The sequence below is a fragment of the Lutra lutra genome, chromosome 10 (assembly GCF_902655055.1).
Source record: "Lutra lutra chromosome 10, mLutLut1.2, whole genome shotgun sequence".
Classification (NCBI taxonomy): domain Eukaryota; kingdom Metazoa; phylum Chordata; class Mammalia; order Carnivora; family Mustelidae; genus Lutra; species Lutra lutra.
Window position 1 is genome coordinate 37,253,018 of NC_062287.1, and position 20,476 is coordinate 37,273,493.

Genomic DNA, 20,476 nt, shown 5'->3' on the forward strand with positions numbered 1-20,476 from the left:
ACCTGTTTCCTCGTCTGAAACTCAGGTGAAGACTTCGGGTCACAAGAACCCTGGGGGTTGTGAAGGCCACGATGTTCAATCAAAAGCCAGCTCGGCGAATGTTCTGTCCACTGTCCCTCACGCAGTCGGAGCAGGGAGAGCAATCAGGACGGGAAGTTATGTGCTCTTACTTCCCAACAGGGGTACAAGGATTCCCATTCTTTTACTCCAAATTACCCGACAACAGTCTGTGAGCCTTACGTTCTGTTTGTACATTGAGACCTTGGGAAGTCACCCCTGGACGGAACTCCACACCGGCTGGGGAGGGCCTTGTCCGGGCATCATAAGGGAAGAGTTAGGGGGTGACAGGCTGGTCAAGAGAGCTCAGGCCACCTGGACATGGGGATGGCTGTCTGCCTCCCAGGAGCACATGGCCATGCTCCATAAAAGAGGGAAAGAAACAGTAACATCGTGTGGAGATAGAAAGCTCTTTTCTTCCACCACCACTGACCTAAATCCTGATTATGTTGAGTCTAGGAATCTAAAAGTCACTGTTACCCCTATCGCTCCCATGTCACCCCTCCTCCCACGCTCACCAGGGGTGGGAGAGAAGCGAGGCACCCCTTTGAGAGGCATGAGCACAGGACGTGCAGGGCTCCTCCCCCTCCCCAGCTCATGCTCTTCTTGGGAGGGGGCTTCTGGTGGGACCTCTCACAGCATTTATTCCGTGCTCCTGCTTCCACAGTGGATGCCCCCACTCCCAGTGTCACCAGCCCATCACATGCCTCCTTTCCCCCACAGCCCCCACTCTTCCTGCGACCCCAAGAAGGCAGACCCAACTCCCATGTCCACCATGGGGCTCAGAGACACATCTGACTCCAGCCCAGAGTCTCAGCTCTGGGTTGATTCCCCTGAGGCACAGTGGCCCCTGTCAGGTTCCTGAATCCGGGAACCGAAGCAGAGGACGCTCTGATGCAATCAAAGTAGCACCTCTCCCGGGTCCAGCCTTCCTGCATCTACCCTTTCCTTATCTGTCTGCAGGAGTTGGGAGTGGGCAGGCGGCAAGCTCCAGGGGTCTGGATGACTCATTTCCTTCTGAGAATCAAGACCGGGTGTTGATGGAAGCAGGAGGTCTGGGGAGGGGGTGGGGGACACTGGATGCCTCTAGAAGCTGAGCGGCGAGAGAGGCTGCTTCCAAGCCACGAGAGGACATTAAACTCAACAAGCATGTACATTTTGGGGGAAAGAAAGGAGCAAGCATGAGAGAAGAGCCATTTTATCCCTTTATTATATACAATATTAAGGCACAGGTTTAAGCAGCAAAGAATAGGAAAATCTTTGGCTGACCAACAGAAACCACATTGGCCGTGGGGGGCACTCTGCGTTCTTGGACGTCACCCCCCAACTCGGTACAGAGACCTACGTGGCCGTGCAGCTCTGCAGACACCCCTTCTATGGGACGAAGATGCCGAAAGGTCATGCCAGAGTCCATGAGAGGGAACACAGCACGCTGCCCCCAATCACGGCGACGACACACTGTGGGTGGGGAGCACGGGTGCCCGACGGCTGTCCGAGAGTTGGCTGAGGTCACTGCCTGTGCCTGCCCCTGCCCTGGGTTCACAGGCACTCATGCCAATCCTGTTAAGGGCCCCGTGGGGGAGGTGCTGCCACGGTCCCCCCACAGCAGGGGGAAAACACCTTCATTCCAAGAACACCACCGCAGACAAACTTGCTTACACTCTGTTTTGTAATAAATCCTTGCAAGTGTCTCTACGCGACCAGATTCCAAGGCAAAGTCACACGTACACACACCACCGGGCATTGGCGCTTTGAGAGCTGATACGAGAAAACGCGGTGAATGTACCTCATGGTATTGAGAAGAGTATTTTAATTCTGTGAAGAAGCACTTTTATGACAAAGCTACACCTTGGTCATCGCAGTACACGACAAGAACATGCGCTTAAATATTACAAGGCTTTACGGAGCTCCTGCTGGAGGGCTCCACTAAGGACTATGGCCCCCGCCTGCGTGTATGCAGAGAGGCGAACACATACAAGGCATGGCAAGAGAAGAGATTTTCAAAAGCGAACCCACTAGAAATTACATGTACTGATGACTATTGTCCTCCTTGGAAGGGGTCACTTTGAGAGGCTCTACGAGTCCAAAGACTGATTCCAAGGAATATTTTCAGGATTTTTCTTTTTTGAAAGGTAATACGGTATGACCTTCATCACCCACCGTTATTTGTTCAACTGGGATGATTTCCAAACTTAGATCCATCCTCAAAGGAGGAAGATTTCTCATCGGTAAGGATAATCAAAGGAACGTGCCAGGCTCCAGAGGACATTCTCACAGAGGCATGGGCAAACTGTTTCTCCTGGGGACAGCCATCAGCACAGAGTCTCCCAAAGGGTCACCGTTTAAGGGGTGAGATGAAATACTTGGATATTCCGGATATTAAGCAAGGAAACCCAATGCACAACCTTGCGGTCATGTCTCAAACGTATGCACGGACATACACACACGTCTTTACAAATCATTAAATTACTAAACAAGAAAAGGATATCCTACTTAAAGGGAAGAGAGGAAAAACTTGCTTCTTCGTTCCAGAAGAAATCCATTTACTGAAATGCTGACCTTTTACATGTTCCCAATTGTCAGCTTCTGGAAGCTTCTTAATGACTCCACCCATCTCCCCGTGAAGCCAGACCTCAGCGGCAAGCTGATTAAACAGTCCTCACATTGGAGGAAGACATTTTAAACACATCGATCAATTAGCAGAAAGAAGAGAAGAAAAGCCACATTTATAAAGCATCTGCTGGGGCTGCCTCGGGCGAAGCCAGCGGCGGGCTGGATGCCCTCTGGCTATGGGACGGCCTTACGGGTTAAGGATACCCACGGGCTCCCACTCACCATGGCCACAGGACCCTTTGCTCAGGAGGGCAAATTTACCCGCAGCTCACAGCACACTCCCCGAACTCCAGGGCAGACGGCAGCAGGACTTTGGTTTTGGAAAATGGGTGGAGCTCCCTGCCTCGAAACCTTTTAAAACCCCGATCCATTCTTCACTGCCTCCTGGGAACGTGGCCTTCCCTGACGTCTCTGCGACTCACGAGGCTGCCGGGGACCTGGTTTGTTTTCTCATCAGCCTGTGGCATCAGGAGAACACAGGGGGATGAGGGCGACCCCGGGGGAGAAGGGGAGTGATGGCCAGCTCGTCTGCAGCAGCCATCGTGACAGCCTCTCCCCTGAGCGACAGACCCCTGCGGTCTCTGTTCCAAGATCAGAATTCATAAAGAGCTGCTATCTGGCTATCGGACCCCAGCCCTTTATGTGCGGTCAAACCCAGGATGTGCTCCCAAGAGCTGGCCCCACAGGATGGAAGAGAGAAGGGCCCCACTGCTCTGTGCGCTCCAGCCAATGCCCTGTGAGGGATGAGGCAGCCCTGTCCTGCAGGCCTGCCTGGAAGGGGCCCAACTGCACGCGGGCACTCGCCACCGGCCTTTGGCAGGCCACAGAGAAGCCAGGAGAAGAAAAGGCTAAGACAAGTTTCTGCGCATGCTTTGCAATGAGCTTCCGGAAGCCAGTGGATCCCTTCCTTATGATACCCCGGTCAACACGCGGAAACTGCCAGGCGACCCATTCCGGAAGGAAGCCGACTGTCCCTGGCAGGTCTTCACATGAAGCAAAGCCTTTACCCTTCACACCAAGACGGGACTTGGGTGGTCCGTAGACACCACAGAATCCTGCCATCAAGGCCTCTGGGCAATGCACAGGGGTTTTTTTTCGGGGGATTTTGTGGCCCTGCGTATGATGGAACACAGAGACTTCCATCTGTACCTCGTGTTTATGGGCAGTTCTAGGAGTTCTGGGCTCAAGTCCCCCTCCTTAGTTCCCGAGAGGTGTGGCAGCTATGTGCGTGTGTGTGTGCATGCGCGTGCGCTCTGCACACATCACAGACAGGGCCAGAGCTGGCTGAGACGTGGTGTGAAAGATGGCTGTGACCTGTGTCGGTGGCAGTCCAGCCTGTGATGGGGGCACAGCTCCCCTCTTCCCAGGCCCTTGGTTTAGATGCCACTGCCGTGAGCCTTTGGGGAGGGACTGAACCTCCCTGGGCCCCCGTTTCCTCCTAAGTGAAATAAGGCTAAAGCAGCCCTTACTCTCCAGATGGCTCGAGGACTCATGAAAAGGTGCTTACCACCCTGCTTGCCTACAGCCAGAACCAACTGGTAGTTCTTTTTCTGCAAATCAAACGAGATAAAGGATTGTAAAGGGCCCAGAACGCAGAGCAGGTGCTCAGTGTTTGTGACCCCTTGCTCCTATGGGCAAACAAGGCTTCGAGAAAGCTGCGAACATGAAAAGCATCGGGGGAGGGGGCTGGCGTGGCAGGAGATCTCCCAGAAAAGAACACATCTGAAAGCTAGAAACAGCTTTTCTTACGGGAGAGTCTTAGCAAGTCAGAAGAAAAAAAGAGTCCTGACGATCACAGCAAAGCTGAAGAAGGGACCAAGGCCGGCCCCCAGGCCTGGAGCCAAAGGGTGTGCTGGAGCAGAGAGACAAGGCTTAGGGAACACCAGGCTGTGGCTCCCACTTTTACCCACTTCTAGGAGAGACAGCCTGTGTTTGAGGTGGCCCGGGTGTGGGCCGTGGGGCCTGGCTGAGGAGACTTGCCCTCCTACCTCTAGACACTTGCATTCATCCCTGGTCCATTCACGATATTAATTAAGGAGTCAAAACATCCTTAAGAGAAAGAGTCACCATCGCCTAAACCTCACCACCTGTAAAAAGTGATGGGGAGCAGAGACTGGGGTCTCCCCACCCCATCCCCACAACTGTCCACACTCACACAGCCCCAGCACAAGGCAGGCGGCCTGGCTCCCAGAACCACTGCAGCTTCCTGGGCCTGATGGGAGCAGAGGAGGCCAAGACAGCACAGAGCTCAGCACCCCACAGAGCAGGGCTTGGGAAGAGGCAGTCCTGCTCACGGTCACGCCATGCCTGCTCTGGCCAAGGCCACGGCTGTCTTCCTCCCCTCTCTGGTTTACGCTGCAGTCCTCCCTCCACCTGGGGAGGCTACAGCTCTACCCTCCTTACACCCCAAAGACCAACTCTAAATAAGCCTCCTAAGCAAAATTCCCGGAGAAGTGTTGTGTCCAGGGCTCCACATAGGTGGGACTTGAGAAAGTCTCAACCCAGGTCCTTTTTTTTCCCTTTAGGAAAGGGCTTGGGATCAGAAGGGTCCAGCTGACCTGGAGAGAGGAAAGTATCCCCAAGAACGTCTGCCAGCCTGATTAGCGTCTCCTCTCCCCTGATCCAGCACCTCTCAGATTCGTAAAGAAAGCCAGTGTCTGAGGAGTCAGGGGCCCCCGACCCCCTTCACTCCTGGCTCTTCGACATGATGCTCTGTCCTACATTGGTCAACTTGCCCCACACCGAATCCTCACAACCTGTGACTATACATATACTGGCCCATTAGGTCACAAAGCCAGTTCATGGCACAGAAACACTGACATGCTAACATGGAGATCTACATGGGCGTCCACGGCAATCAGAGGAGTGCAAGGGAGTGGGGAGCGAGGTGAACAGGCTCGGACTCTAGGAAGTCATGCAAGCTGTCCCAAGTGTCATTCATTTCCTGGAGGGCAGTCCTGAAAGTCCCTTTAGCCCAACAGAGGAACGGGGCAGAAGGACAGAGCTCTGTGCAAGATGTGAGACAGAAGAGCCAGGGCCACGATCTGAACGCAGGACGTCACAGTGACCATGGCATCTTCCGCCTCACCGACACTTACCTCGTTCCCCGTCACACTGAGCCCCATGACTCCAAGGGGGAGGAGGCAGCCAGGCCCCCAGCACACGGCTCTGTCCCACTGGTCACTACATAGCAGAGATCTGATTCTGCTTTAACAAATCCCAGACCTGAGGAATCCTGCTGTGTTGTGGTAACAAGGAAAGGAAGTGAAAGCAAAGAAGAATAAAATGAAAGAATGAAGCAGAGGAAGAGATGAAACAGAGCAGTTAGGGAGTTTGAGCACCAAGATCAGAACGCTCCCTTCCTGCTTCAGGTTTTTCCTGCTGAATCCGGAAAATCTAAGAAGCCCCACCGTCTCCTCAAAATCCAAACCAAGCAGGGAGTTGAGTGAGAACCTCCTTCTAAGTGTCCATCACGCGGACACGGCTTCTCACTGCCAACCCCACACACATTCACAGGAAACCCTGACGGCACAGGTGACACAACAGGACGCCGAGACAGGCTCTCGGAGTTTCTAGGAGGTTCTTCTTAAAAAAAAAATAATAATAATCCCAAAACAAACATGCTAAGAGGCAAGGAGAAGGGGGGGGGGCGGGTATTTCAAGGAAGATCCACGTTCAGGTTTATGTGTTTATAGCCAGAGGGCAGGTGTACACAGACCCTCCCCAAGAGATACATTTTCTACACAGTGAGAATCACACTTCCTGCGACGTCTTGGGTTTCCAAACCTACATGCGTCTTCTCCTCCACCGTAAGTGACACGAATCCATAGCATTCTCGTCTTTCTTTAGTCATGTAGGTCTCCTGATTTTCTTTTTAAATGTTTATAAAAAGCGTTCTTACTAATTTAAGATCTTCGTCAGTTCACATCCTTCCTGATTTTCCATCCACGACTTTCTCAATCTTTCTTCTGCCTCTCGGCCGCGCTCCTCATTTGTCAAGAGCCCCTCCAAGAAGGAGCAGGACGCCGACGTTAGATGAGAACCTCCATCATCTCCCCATCAGGGAACTCGGGCTTGTGGAGCAAGCTGCTGACGCGGCCTTTGTGGTCAGGGGACTTCCCGTGGCCCAGAGGGTTCTCTGCCAAACAGAAGGGGACATCAGCAACCCATCCCACAAAGGAGCACGGGGCCGATGGGCTCTCTTCCCAGGGAACCACTTCCAACCCCAGTGCTCACCACCAGCCTCAGCAGGGGAGGCTGCAGAACCTGCCCCACCCCCACCCCACCGAGAAGAAGAGCGAAATGATGGGCCCTGGGATTCAGACAGGAATAACAGAACCAGGTGGTGATGGGGAAGGTAAGTGTGTGAAGAGGGCCCTAGGGATGTGTGTGAGGAGCCCCTTGCAGCCACTCTCCTTCTCTGCAAAACCATCCAGTCCTGTGCCTACAAGCCACGTCCTTTTCACGTGTTCCTTGCCTTGGAAAAGTGTGTCTCAAGAATTAAACGTTCAAGGGACACCTGGGTTGCTCAGTTGGGTTGTGGCTCAGGTCACAATCCCAGGGTCCTGGGATCAAGCCCCACATCTGGCTTTCTGCTCAGCGGAAAGTCTGCTTCTCCCTCTCCCTCTGCTGCTCCCCCTGCTTGTGCATGCACTAGCTCACTCTCTGATAAAATAATCTGTACTTTTAAAATATTTTTTAGGATTTTATTTATTTGACAGAGAAAGAGAGAGAGAGAGAGAGAGAGAGCACATATGGGAGGGCCAGAGGAAGATGGAGAAGCAGGCTCCCCACTGAGCAGGGAGCCCAATGGGGGGCTCAATCCCTGGACCCTGGGATCATGACCTGAGCTGAAGGGAGATGCTTAACTGACTGAACCACCCAGATGCCCCATAAATAAAATCTTCAAAGAAAAAGAAAGAATTAAATGTTCAAAAAATGACAATGCTGTGTTTCCCTGTCTACTTTCACGGCTGAAACTTAAGTAGCCCCTTGGAGGAAATGGTTAATTTACGCCCCCGAGAGCCCCACTCCTCCAAAGAACTCGAGAGGGCTATCCCACAACTCAGATTAACCCAAAGGCACATCTGGTCTTTCCCCGGACGCTTCTGGACTCATGGCAAGCCCACCGCACCCAGGCTGTCTTCTCCTAAATATTTTAAAGCCCCTCATTTTTGCTGGCCTGAGGGTTGTGCCAGAAGTCTACCTTCCCTGCAGTCAAGTCTGCCTTCCCCCTCAGTCGGGAGGGCGCCCCTAAACCCGGATCCCTGAAGGGTGAACCCCTCGAAGGCAGTATCTGTGTACCAAGTACCTCTGAAGTGCCTGGTGCCTGGCACTAGTTCCCACACAGGCTGGGGGGGCTTCTCATTCCCTAACACCCCGCAGCGGGTCGATTCTCACCCCCCTGGGGAAGGGTTTACTACAAAGCATCCGTTAAAAGGGTACCTTCAAGTTGTATACTCGTTTAAAAGGCAAACAGAAGTGTCTATACATATTTTGTTCCCGTAAGAATAAAGTACATCAGGGTAAGCATAATTATGAAGAACCCCCATGGGGATGCCTGGGTGGCTCAATCCATTAAGCAGCTGCCTTCAGCTCAGGTCATGACCCTAGGGTCCTGGGATCGAGTCCCACACCAAGCTCCCGGGAGCCTGCTTCTTCCTCTCCCTTTGGCTGCTACTCCCCCTGCTTATGCTCTTTCTCTCCCTCTCTGACAAATAAATAGTCATTTAAAAAAATAAAATAAATAAATAAAGAACCCCATGAAGTGAGAGCTGATTGGCATTCCTGGTACCCTTCCCCCCTCGGTCCCAACCAAAGGCTCCCTCTCTGGCCAGAGTTCTCTGGGTTTTCTCAGAGTAAAGGGAGGGAAGAAGCCATACCCGGTTTCTCTGCAGTCCCTTTGGCCCCCGGGTGTTTCAGGATGGGGCTGTTGGAAGGGGTCACGCTCAGCCGGCCACGGGTGGGCAGGGAGGCCATGCTGGGCCAGAAGAGCTCAGTGCTCTTGTCGGTCTGGGTGCTGCTGTCCTTGCTGCCCGTCTTTGCGTGGGCACTGCTGGCCAGGGCGGGGGAGGCGTGTTCATGGTGGTCCTTCCCTAGCAGCAACCCTGAGGACACAAGGATAGCTATGTTAATGCCAATCTCGAAAGAAACACAAACAAACAAAAGTTTCATTTCCTTCTAGACTGAGGACAGCTTCATTCGTTGATTCATTTACCATGTCCTTTATAAACACTTATCATAAGCCTGATAAGAGGACAAGCACTGAGGGACTTAAAAAAAAAAAAAAAAAAAAGGAAAGGAAAGAAAGACCTAGCCCCCTCTCTAAAACTCCCTGGGTTTTTCGTTTGTTTGTTTTGGAAGAGTAGTTCTTAAGTAAGCTGGTAATGATGAATTATGGAGAACAGTAGGATAAAATCATGCCCAGGGTAGTAGAAGAGGCCTCACAGCCCGTGTCGAGGGGAGGGGGCATCCTGCCGGGCTTTCTGGAGACGAGGCTATCCGACAGCCCAGGGAGGGCTAGCCTTGGGCAGCACGTGTGTGCTGAAGAAACACGGAAGGCTTCCTGGATCTGAGACATGGAGCCCAGGGGCCTTGAGAGCAGCCCAGAAGACCACGCCACTCTCGGTCATGGAGGGTCTCCCACACACCCGGGTTCAAATACATACACTCTTCGCGGTCAGGGCAACACCGAGTTGTGCTCATTATTCCCCAAAGCAGATCCCTTGCAGCGGCGAGCCACGGCCCCCAGGAAGCAAGGAGCCAGCTGGCCTTCTGGACAGGGTCACTGAGCCCTGCTCCTCCTCCCTGCTGCCCCAGGCAGGCGCTGGGGTGGAAAGGGGATGTGCTGGCCAGGAAAACAACATTTGTATTTCTGAAGAGTGACACAGGGCATGCATGCCGGAAAGCGCCAGCATCCCAGAACACTAGCCTCCAGAAACGGTGGCAGTAAGCACAATCGAGTATCTGTTTGCTTAACGAGCCAGCCATCCAGAGAGGACCCTGGCCAGGGTGATTTCAAGGTGCCCATTCACAAGCAGGGCCGTCACGTGTAACTGCGTATCCATTTCTTGGACACGCTGTTCAAGTGCCGTGTGACTCCGTGGGTGGGGCCTGGGACTCCGCTTCTTTAAGGAGCTCCCAGGTGATCTGGGGGTCCTTGCACTGCACTGCGAGGAACAAGGGTCTTCGGCGACCTGCTTCTCACACACCAGCTCACTTTCTACTTTATAATGCTCCTCTGACACAGGTCCTGTCCTTATCTTCTGTTTTACAGCAAAGGTAATGAGAATGCAGAGAAATGAACCTCTCACAGCTAAGAAGCCACAGAAATGGGATTCAGACGCGTCTGTGCCCGATGCCAAGTCCAGCCCGTGCTCCTGGATCCCCACACCCTGCCTGTCGAACCTCCACGGCCTGACAAGGATGCTGTGGTGGAATGAGGTCACCAGCCAGTCAGCCCACCGGGGAGCCCCGGGCCATCTAGGACGTATACACGGTCACCCCTCCCTCCTTCCAGAGCCCAGGAAGCAAGAGGCAGTGGAGACAGTTTGGGAACTGCGAATGTGTCCCTCCGCTCAGCCCCTCGGGGAGTCCCCTTTGGTTTTTTGTGACGCGTGAACAGTCACAATCATGAGGAGGAACACCAGCGCAGAGAACACAGCAACCCTTCCTGTGGACGGGTCCTCGGTCTCCCGGGCCTGCTTCAGACATGCCAAATGCTAGCAGGGACAGACCCAGACAGCGGTGGAACATCCTGCCTGGCTGGACGTCGCACACCACCTGCAGCAAGGAGTGACCCATCATGGCCCAGCACACTTCCCACTCCTCTACCAGACCGGCCTGAGCACTAGTCCCCGGGCTCTCTAACCAGAGGATGGAGCTACGGGCCCTTGGGAGGGTCTCTGATGATCCCAGCTGCCATCCGCACACGTCCTCTTTGAAGTGCATTCCCGTGGTGGGCAGACGCTGCTGAAGGGACCTGCGAAGGGACGGCAAACAGAGACTCTGGCCGCGCGCCTTTGATCGCCCAACACTGGCCGGTCCACTCTGGAAGCCCTTCTCCCCTTTGGCACAAAGCAGCCAGGCTCCTCTGGGGTTCTGTGCGGAGGAAGACTGGCTCTCGGCTCCACAGATAAACAAAACACACTCTGACCCAGGGAAAGGCATCAAAGAAGGGCCAGAGCCTGGGAGCCACTGGAGCTCAGGGGAAGAGCGAGCAAGACGAGTGTCCCGGCGCGCTGCCTGCTTCCGCTCCAGACTCGGGCGGCCCCCTCAGCAGGGCTGCCCGCACCCAGCAAACCCATTGAGGCTGAGGAAGACCCCATCAGCAGAGCTCGCCTCTGCAACCCACCCAACAAAAATGACCACCCCTTATGCTTGACAGCACGGCTTCCAAAGCACTTTCTCCCCATTCTCTCGTTTCGCCCTCCGCTCAGCCACACGGCAGAAAGCAGGACCTTGCTTTTCCAGACACAGATGCGAAAGTGCAGCCAAGTCCAGAGCCTGACCTCTCTGGGCTTTTCCCATTTTCTGCTGTGAGGGTTACTTCAACTTTGAGCAATAATGACAATGACTGTGACGTGAATCAACCCAAGGCTGGTAGCTACTCTTGTAGTCTAGCTTTGCTTCCATGTATCTTGTCTAATTTCTACAACTAAAGCATGACCGATTATCCTCCCCATCCACAGATGGGTCAACAGACCCGGAGATACTCTGACATTTCTGCATCTCATGAATGGCAGAGCCAGGGACCGCCAAAGGGTCAGAACCCTTTCCACCAGGGTTTCCGACCAGGTGGGCTCGCCTCTCCACATCTGTGTAGCTCTTGCTTTTCAGATCCTGGCCTGAAGGAGGCATGGGGCTCACCTATGCTCCCCTTCCAGGGCTTCTCCTCCTTCTTCTCCTCGGCCAGCTGGCTGCTGGTAAGCGAGGTCTGGCGGGAGTGGGTCCCCGTGGCCGCAGCAATGGACGGGACGGAGCGGGCGGGACGCAGGCTGGAGGAGTCTGTCTTCCCGGCGTCTTTACGGGACCGCTGCTGAAGGACCTTAATCATGGCATCCTTCTCTATGATTTTGGCATGGAGATTCTTAATACTATGTAACAAGACAAAACCAAATGGCCATAAACAGAAGCTATTTGGCTAGAAAAACCTGAACCATTTCTCTTGGGCTGCCCCAGGGACTTGAATTGTAATTCAGAGGAAGAGTTAGGTGCAGTCCTCAAACATTTACAATCCGCAAATTATACAAAACAGAACTTCTGTAGCAGATCAGAAGGTCACACCTTCTCTGGCCTCTCCTGGGACCCCAAGGACATATGTGCAGAATGGTTGCAGCCTCCCGGCAGGGACCTCCTGAACTACGGTGTGCTCATGGACCAACTCAGAGGATCTTGGGTCCCTGGGGATGGGGGCCAGAGGGGCAGTCAGGAAACTCAACCACTCTGAAGCCTCACACAGGTCTGGCTTTCCACAGAGGTCAATGCCCCCATTTTCTGAGAACAGAGAAATACAAGACAGATGGGTTTCCTGGGAAAGGAGGTTTTCATCCCCCTGATGGCTCAAAATGAGAATCAGAAAGCACTTGGGTTTCCTTCCTGACTTGGGGGTATGTGGCTGAGCCCATCAGCTGTTCAGAGCAGGGAGGGACTGGTGGGCCCCGTGGGGGACTTGAGGAGAGTGGCCACGAGCACATGGCGGTCCCTTACGTGTACTCCATGTCCTGACACCTCCTGGTGGCCTGTGCCACCTCCTCCTCGTCCTGCCAGATGTGGGCCTCAAGCGAGCTCTCTCCGTAGCTGCCATTCCTCGAGTGGTTGATGATCGTGGTGTCCCTGGGAACACAGGACACACAGACAATGACGCGTATCCTCCTAGGGAGGTATGTGAGGGCACCACAAGACAGTATCTCTTCAACCCCTCTCCCTCTCCGAAATCCTGGCCAGCTCTCCCCCTAGACTTGACAGAATGAAGACAGTGTCTGGGGAAAACAAAATGAAATCCAAAGATCAAAATTCCCTGCTCTCCTGTGGGACCCCTACTATACCCCCTACGACAGAGGGAAGCTGTTGTCATTGTACTTGTGTCTTCATGCTTGTCCTCCATACTTATCCTTTCTCAATCAGAGTCAACATTCTATTTCGATTTCTCACCCACCTAGCAGCAATTCCAGTATTTTACAGTGAAACGGAGACTCGGCAAATACTTGGAAACACACACTGGGCCTCTCAGACAGCGAGGCTCAGGCAAAATCTTCCCTTGAGCCTGCAGGCTAGCTTAAGGCCAGCTTCATGAGCCCCTGTGTGACAGCCATCCCGGGTGGTGGGGCAGAGAGATGGAGACACACAGCTGTCCCTGGAAAGTCCAGGAGCTGAAGTGGAGGGAGTGGCAGACATAGTACAGGGTGGCTGGAAGCAAGTGTCTACTAGAAGCTAACTATTCCTCTCCTGCTTTAGACAATTTAATCACTCCTAGTTAATGATGACTGGTAAAAAGAAGATAACGGTGCCATCTAAGTGATCTAGGTGTATCTCAAATTCCAAGGTGCCCTAGTATCTCGGACCAGTGAATGCCAAATTGAAAAATGGTCTAGCCAAAGATCTCACATCTCTTGAACTTCATATTCCAATGCTGCAATCATATTTAAAATCTTAATAGCGTTTTTCTAGAACACTCAAGAATAGCAAAGAGAACTCCTTCTTTCATCTCTCTAATGACAGCTATCAACAAATGAGCTTTTCCTTTATGCCAGGGATGAGGTAAGACACGCTACACAGGGCCTCTCACACAGTCCTCACAGCAACCTGGGTAGTTGGCCTTATTATCCTCATTGTACCGATGAATAAATAGGCTAGGCGACTTTGTGAGAACACCCAGTTAGCGAAGGTGGGGCAGATTCAAATCCAGATATTTCAGTCCATGCCCTGAGCCATCACACTGCACTGCTAGAGCTTTCTGTGTCTTTTTAAAAAATACTTTATTTATTCATTTGAGAGAGAGAGAGAGAGAGAGAGAGAGCACGAGCAGGGGGAGGGGCCGAGGGAGATGCTGACTCCCTGCTAAGCAGGGAGCCTGATGCGGGGTGTGACTGCAGGACCCTGGGATCATGACCTGAGCTGAAGGCAGGCGCCCCACTTCCTGTGTCTTTATGAAGAAGGCCTCAGCAAAAGGCAAGAAGATAAAATAAACCAACAAAGTGGGCGCATGTGAGAGTGTATTTGTGTGAAATGCAGCTGAAAATAAAGCACAAGGCCAACTAACATAGAAAAGAAGCAAACACTTTAAACACACAGACAGCCAAAAGAGCACTTTGGAAGAGGTGGTGGAGGTTTTTGCTGTATTTTTGCGTAGGCAGAATTTTGAGGCCAATTCTTTTTTTTTTTTTTTATAAATTTTTTTTTTTTTAAGATTTTATTTATTTATTTGACAGAGAGAGATCACAAGTAGACGGAGAGGCAGGCAGAGAGAGAGAGAGAGGGAAGCAGGCTTCTTGCTGAGCAGAGAGCCCGATGTGGGACTCGATCCCAGGACCCTGAGATCATGACCTGAGCCGAAGGCAGCGGCTTAACCCACTGAGCCACCCAGGCGCCCCTTGAGGCCAATTCTGCAGGTCATGAATTCACCCTACAGTGCACAAAAATCACCGCCACAGAAATCAGTGGCTGGAGAAAACACTGTCAACCAATTAACTTTTGGAAAAATCACGCAAGGCCAGACACCAATTAAAAAATTCACGTTTATGCTGCCACGTGAGGGTAGCAGGAAGAATTAGATCAAAACACCTCAGGAGGTAAAATCACACACGCCACTCTCAAAAACTTTAACTACACTGCGTTGGGATCTGTAAAAAGTTTCAAAACCATAAAAAAGGCCAAACCCCTCAAAATTCTGATCAACGGTGCCGAAAGGCACCAAGATGGTGGAAGCGTTCGGTAGACAAAAATCATTCCTTTAAAAATCACTGCTTATAAACACGAAGCATGTGTCAGTGTGCGTAAAGTTACAAACCGAATGGCTGGCCGTTTTTACCAGTTCATCCACGGCCATGGAGCATCTAGACAAGAGCTGAGAATTTTGACCTTTCTCAAAAATTCTTCATTTCCCCTTTCTCCCTCTCTATCGAAAGAAAAGCAGTGCAAAATTACGAGGTTTTCTTTGAAAATTAGAATTGGAGATCAGACTGACCCCCTGACCTCATCTCATGGACTCTCCCCCAGACGGTGGGAAGGAGTGGTCAGGAAGGGGAAGGGAGTTCCCACAGAATTATCAGATACCCAATGAACACATGCGGAAACAAAGAAGGGGGGCCAGGCGCATCGGTGGAAGGGCCTTGATCTACCTGTGCATCTGAGACTCCAAACGGGGTAGAGGAGAGCTGCAGGGCTGGGGAGATCCCATAGGACTCCCATTCTTTGTGGGTAACAGAGCAGTGTGCCTTGCCTGGAGGAAGACAAGCAAGGCGGGGCCTAGCACAGGTGAGTGGCCGAACGTGGGCTCTGTCCGGTGCCCACCACAGATGTCTCACGCCTCAGACCCTTCATTCCCCGATTTCTGGTCTGACATCCCAGTCCCGTTTGTCCTCTTGGGGCCCAGGATCCAAAACACAAATTTAACCTCATAAAGCACGGGGAGTGGAGACGGCCACAACACACAAGGGACCCCATGTCCATTTCCAAGGTAACACATTTATGCTGCTGCCGGGGCTCTCCTGTCCTCAGCCGGTGGGCTACAGTGGTTCTCTCCCTAACCAGCCAAGAATTACCACTTCTGTTTCAGGAATCAGGTGATTTTTTGAAGGAACTCAGGGACACTCAGAAAGGTTTCTGTGTAATCACGCACCCACAGTCGGCAGCAGAGGAAGAAGCCTGCAGGGGTGGGGGTGGGGAGGCCCTGCCTGCCTGTGCAGTGTTCCCTCCACTAACAACCCCACGGAGCCAGTGACTCCCAGGGCCATCGAGGACAGCTGGGCGTTAGACCCAAAAGGGCGAGGAAGGCCAAAAGCTTCAGTAACTGGATGACCGTCTGGGCTCTTCCTCGAGACAGAGGTGAGTTACTGCCTCAGAGAACAGAAAGCTGAAAAGCAACACCTCGAAGCTCTGTAGAAATCCAGGCTTCACTCTTCTCACCCTGGGCAGGAGGATGGAACCAGAGGCCCCAATTCCCTCCAGCTCTCCCGCCATCACTCTGGGGCTCCGCCACGCGACACACCTCTCCAGGGTCTGTGCCCGCTCCCGGGCCTCACTCAGAGGGGCTACTTCGGGCTGTTTGCCCTCACGCAGACATCTATAGCCGAGCACTAGGAACTCTCCACACGAGTCCGCAGGGTCTCTCTAGGTGTGAGCACGCTGTGGCACCCGGCGGACACACCTGTGCCCACATGGGTTGGCACTGCTCTTGTTCCAAGTTCCTGGGGGGAAACCCTGCAGGTACCATTGTTGGGGGTTCCTCTCTACCTGAGTAATGAATGTGAGAGCCCACGAGACCTTACAGAGTACCCCTACGCCCTCCACCCCAACAGGCCTATAACATGGCCCCTAAAATGTGGCACCAACTACATGATAGGGCTGCATCCCGTGTTTACTCCTCACCTGGTTCGGGTCCTACCCTCCCAAGGGCTCAATGACAGCCCCCAGTAAGCCCAGTTTCGGGGACATTCCTCGAGATTTGAGGGTCTCCCCCACCTGAACTGACCCTAAACTGTGATAAATCACAAACAACTGTGAATGAAATGCCCATGGAATCTATGGGCCCACAGCCAATGGAGGGGGCAGGGAGGCAGCGGGAGCCCAGACGGTGGGACGCATGGCCCCTCAAGTCGGGGTGTCAGGTGGGGGGATAAGACCATGCGCAGGTAGTCCCCAGCAGTTGGGGAAGAGCATCCCCTCATTCAGACAAGAGGATGCTTTACCAGCATTCCTTTGTCGATTATCAAGCATTTGGAGCTCATTTTTATTTTTTATTTTTTTTTTAAAGATTTTTTTTTTTTTTTTAATTTGACAGATCACAAGTAGGCAGAGAGGCAGGCAGAGAGAGAGAGAGGAGGAGGAGGCAGGCTCCCTGCTGAGCAGAGAGTCCGATGTGGGACTCGATCCCAGGACCCTGAGATCATGACCTGAGCCGAAGGCAGAGGCTTTAACCACTGAGCCACCCAGGCGCGCCCCTCATTTTTATTTTTAAAAAAGATTCTATTTATTGGAGAGAGAGATTGTGAGAGAGAGGTCACAAGCAGGAGGAGGGGCAGAGGGAGAAGCAGACTCCCACTGAGCAGAGAGCCTGACCTGGGACTCGGTCCCAGGACCCCAGGATCATGACTGGAGCTGAAGGCAGACGCTCAACCGACTGAGCCCCCCAGGCACCCCTAACCTCATTTTCAAAGGGGAGGACGAGGCTGTGTGGAGTCCACAGAAAGGAAGCAAAGCAGCAGAGGGAATAACTGACAATAGCAACAATTTCAAAGCAAAAGAAACCAGGCTTTGGGTCACAACAGACTCCAGGGAACACGTGGCCCCAGAGCTCCCGGCGAGTGTGACTGGGGATCCACCAGCACACCTCACAGAGCCTCGCTTCTTCGCCTGCACGATGAGGCTACTAACAGTTCCTGTTGGGCCCCTGGGGAAGGTGGGACCTGACCCAGGGTGAGGGTCGGAGGCGGCCCCATCGTCCAGTCAGGCCCATGTTTAACGAGGACTAAATCTCATCTGGCCCATGACACACATGCGTGGGCAAGAGAGCATGGCACCCCTCCCGGGGACCCCGTGGCTCCCCTCCTGCTGTGTCAGATGTACCGCGGGCTGACCTCACCTCTCAGCCGCCGCAGTGGCCGCAGCGTTCATGGCGAAATGGCGGATGGTACTCTCCTCCAGGTACTTCTGCTCCCATTTGGTCATGTCAGCCTCCAGGGCCAGGATGCGCTCCTCCTTCTCCCTCACGAGTTCCATGAGGGCTGGGGCATTATACTCCGGCATGCCGGGCGGCTGGCCGTTTCCATGTTTCTGAGAAGCAAGATAAATAACGCATCTTGAGGCGGGAATGGGGCAGACCGTGTACGTGGGGTGTGAGGACCCACAGCACAGTCCTCATGCTCTCGCTCCCTCTCCTATGGGGATGATGTCGACCCTCCAGATCCTACTGCCAAGGACAATCACTGTCCAAATTCCTCCACCCCGAATCCTCATGTACCTTATCCCAATGTTAGAGGGGAGACAACGCAGCTTCTGGGAGGTGGAATGAACTGTCCAGTTCCTCTTAGCTACTCAGTGGTAGCTCACAGAGGACGGACTGTCTGTTCCACTGAGGGCCCCAGAAGCAAATTAGCTACTACCTAAGAAAGCCTTTTATCAACCTTAAAGGGCTAACCAAAATAAAGTGCTACCAGAAATCTGTGAATGCAAGTCAAGTCATTTTTCAGCCCTTTCTTTCCATCTGGGTCTGGAAGATAGGAAATAAAGCAATTATGTTATTTGGACTGCTCACGAGTAAGGATATGGATGTTTTGGATTTCTTCCCTTTGAACACAGGTCTATTATCTCCTCTAAATAGCATGACGTGCATGTTTTGAGATTCTGCCTTTAGAAGAGAACGATTTCCCCCCATTACTCCATGTCCTGGGATGCACATTGCCCTCAAGTTTTCCAGCAACCACGAACTGTAAACGCAGAGCTGGGTGCAAGGTGTGGGGTATCTGAATGCTTTACCTGGAACCACATCCATTAACTGGAACCACATCCATTAACTGGAACAATAGCTCAGCACATGAGCTGTACTCACAGACTCTGATCCTACCAGACAGACCAGAGCAAATGGGCCCAGGGGCTTTCTCTAGCCTGTAGGTTTCTGTTCCATTTTTTAAAGCTTTAATTACAGCTATTCTAGAGTCTGGTCCAGTACCAAACATTTAAGCAAGAATAGAGCAGAAAGCACATAACTGTCCTCATCAACCTGTACAGAAACCCACTGACTCCATCTGGCCAGGCACTGACCTCAGGCAGGGGGACAAATGAACCAGTCCATTGAGATGAGAACCTCCCCTGCTGTCAGGAAGTTTCCAAGAAAAAGACCCTGTGGCCTGGCTAGGCTGCCATCTGTGCCTGTCATTTTCTGTGTCACTCCCATGTGATGTCATGTCAGCTGGCTGATTTCTGCAAAATCCTCTCGGCCTCACATGAGATCATGGCATCCCTCCACAGGGCCTCTGATTCAGGTCATTAAGAGTTACTCAAATAAAAGCATGAGTTTCAGGATTCAAGAACACAAAGAGAGCATGGTCTAATGGATAAGGATGCCGGCTAGAGAAACAGGTAGAGGGGCAGGCAGGCCAGCTTCTACTGCCCACTCAGCTCGTCCACACGTATTTACTCACCATGTGCCTGCCGCTAGCATTACCACAGCAAACAGTACAGACTCAATCTCCTGTCCTTCATGTTTTCACTGAGGATGGATGTCCTAATCTGCTAATGACCTTGGGCTGGTCTCTCAACTGCCCTGTGCCTCATTTTGAGAATGTTCCCCCCCTCTTCTCTCTTCTACCTCAGAGGACTACTGTGGTAGTAAGATGTGAAAATTATCTTGAGCTCTTTGTAAGAAAGAGAAGACAATGAATTCTTAAACATGTTCATTTCCCTTTCTCTTCCCTTCATCTCTAAGCTTCCAACAATGCTAAGTATGATTTCACTTCTGTGGTGGCGGGAGATCCGTTATAATAACAAGAGTAATGGAGTTGAGTCTGGTTTCACAGCTCTCAAAAGAGGAGATCCAAGGATAAGTAACCTGACTCTAGGGTGTGGGTTGGCACATTAACTGGGAAAAGAATATTCTCTTTTGCTCTAAGTATTGAGATGTGCTCTTTTTGTCGGCCAAAGTCTCGTGAGTACCCCTCGGATGCCAGCGAGGTAGCAGGCACCAGAGAAGCCTACCTTGTAGATGGGAAGGTCAAGTTCTCATTAACTGAGAAGAACTCAAAGGTGGGCCTTTAAATACAGCACAGGCTAGATGGCTCAGAAGTCCAGAGACAGACTCACCCTTCCTGTAAGCTCGCAACTAAGCCAAGATGGCGGGAGGCCAGGTGGGTTCCTTAATTTTCTGGGCAATCTCGCTAACACCTCCTTCCTTCATCAAGTACACACACCCAGAGCAAAATGTGTGTGCCTGCCATGAGAAAGAGCTGAGCTGGCCCGAACAGACGCTTTCAAGTGTTTTCAAGTATTCCAGCCACAACCACTATGTTCTATCCAGTGATAATTCCGCGGAGCCCTGCCTTGCATTTCCCTGGTTCCCAACTTAGAGCACACCCATCAGCAGCTGCGCAGGGGGCTTTGCCCACTGCATTGGCTGCTGACACACAAACCCCAGGCGCTCTCGGAGCCAGGAGCCTTTGACCAGTGTATTATGGAGTCTAAACCAGTGGCAGAGTTTTCCTCGCTGAGGAACACATGGACCTGGGCTCGGCTGTGTGACTCTAAGCTCATCAGAAGCTAGGTTACACTGACAGCTGTGACTGGCAGAAAGAATGGAAGGCAGAACTAGGAGCTTGTGGCCAATATTATGTCCTAGGGAGAGTCCTGAACTCCTTCCTCTCCTTTACCTGGAAAACTCAATGATGACAACGCCCAACTCATTTCACCCTTTTACTAGCTCCCGCATGTAATCCCACTTCAGGACACCAAGAGCCTTCTGGCTGGCCCCCTGGACTTCCACAGTCTCCCCTCCAGACCCTCCTGAGGCCGCAAGATGGCTCTTTTTCTGAACCGCTGTATATTCCTCTCCAGCTTAGAAAGCTCCTGGTCATTGGCTCTCTGCTGACCACAGGAA

General features: G+C 52.4%; 1 protein-coding gene across 19 annotated transcripts in view; it reads right to left on the reverse strand.

The window, feature by feature from the left end:
• Positions 1-1,249: 1,249 nt before the first annotated feature.
• Positions 1,250-20,476, reverse strand: part of AMOTL1 (angiomotin like 1) — a 160,180-nt gene continuing 140,953 nt past the window's right edge. For all 19 annotated transcript variants that reach the window (XM_047747337.1, XM_047747336.1, XM_047747339.1 and 16 more), the window contains 5 exons: positions 17,471-17,661; positions 12,379-12,504; positions 11,539-11,765; positions 8,553-8,777; positions 1,250-6,808 (listed from right to left, as the gene is read on the reverse strand). In XM_047747337.1, coding sequence (XP_047603293.1) covers positions 6,702-6,808; positions 8,553-8,777; positions 11,539-11,765; positions 12,379-12,504; positions 17,471-17,661 — 876 coding nt within the window. In that variant the 3' untranslated portion in view covers positions 1,250-6,701. The remainder of the gene's footprint in view (positions 6,809-8,552; positions 8,778-11,538; positions 11,766-12,378; positions 12,505-17,470; positions 17,662-20,476) is intronic.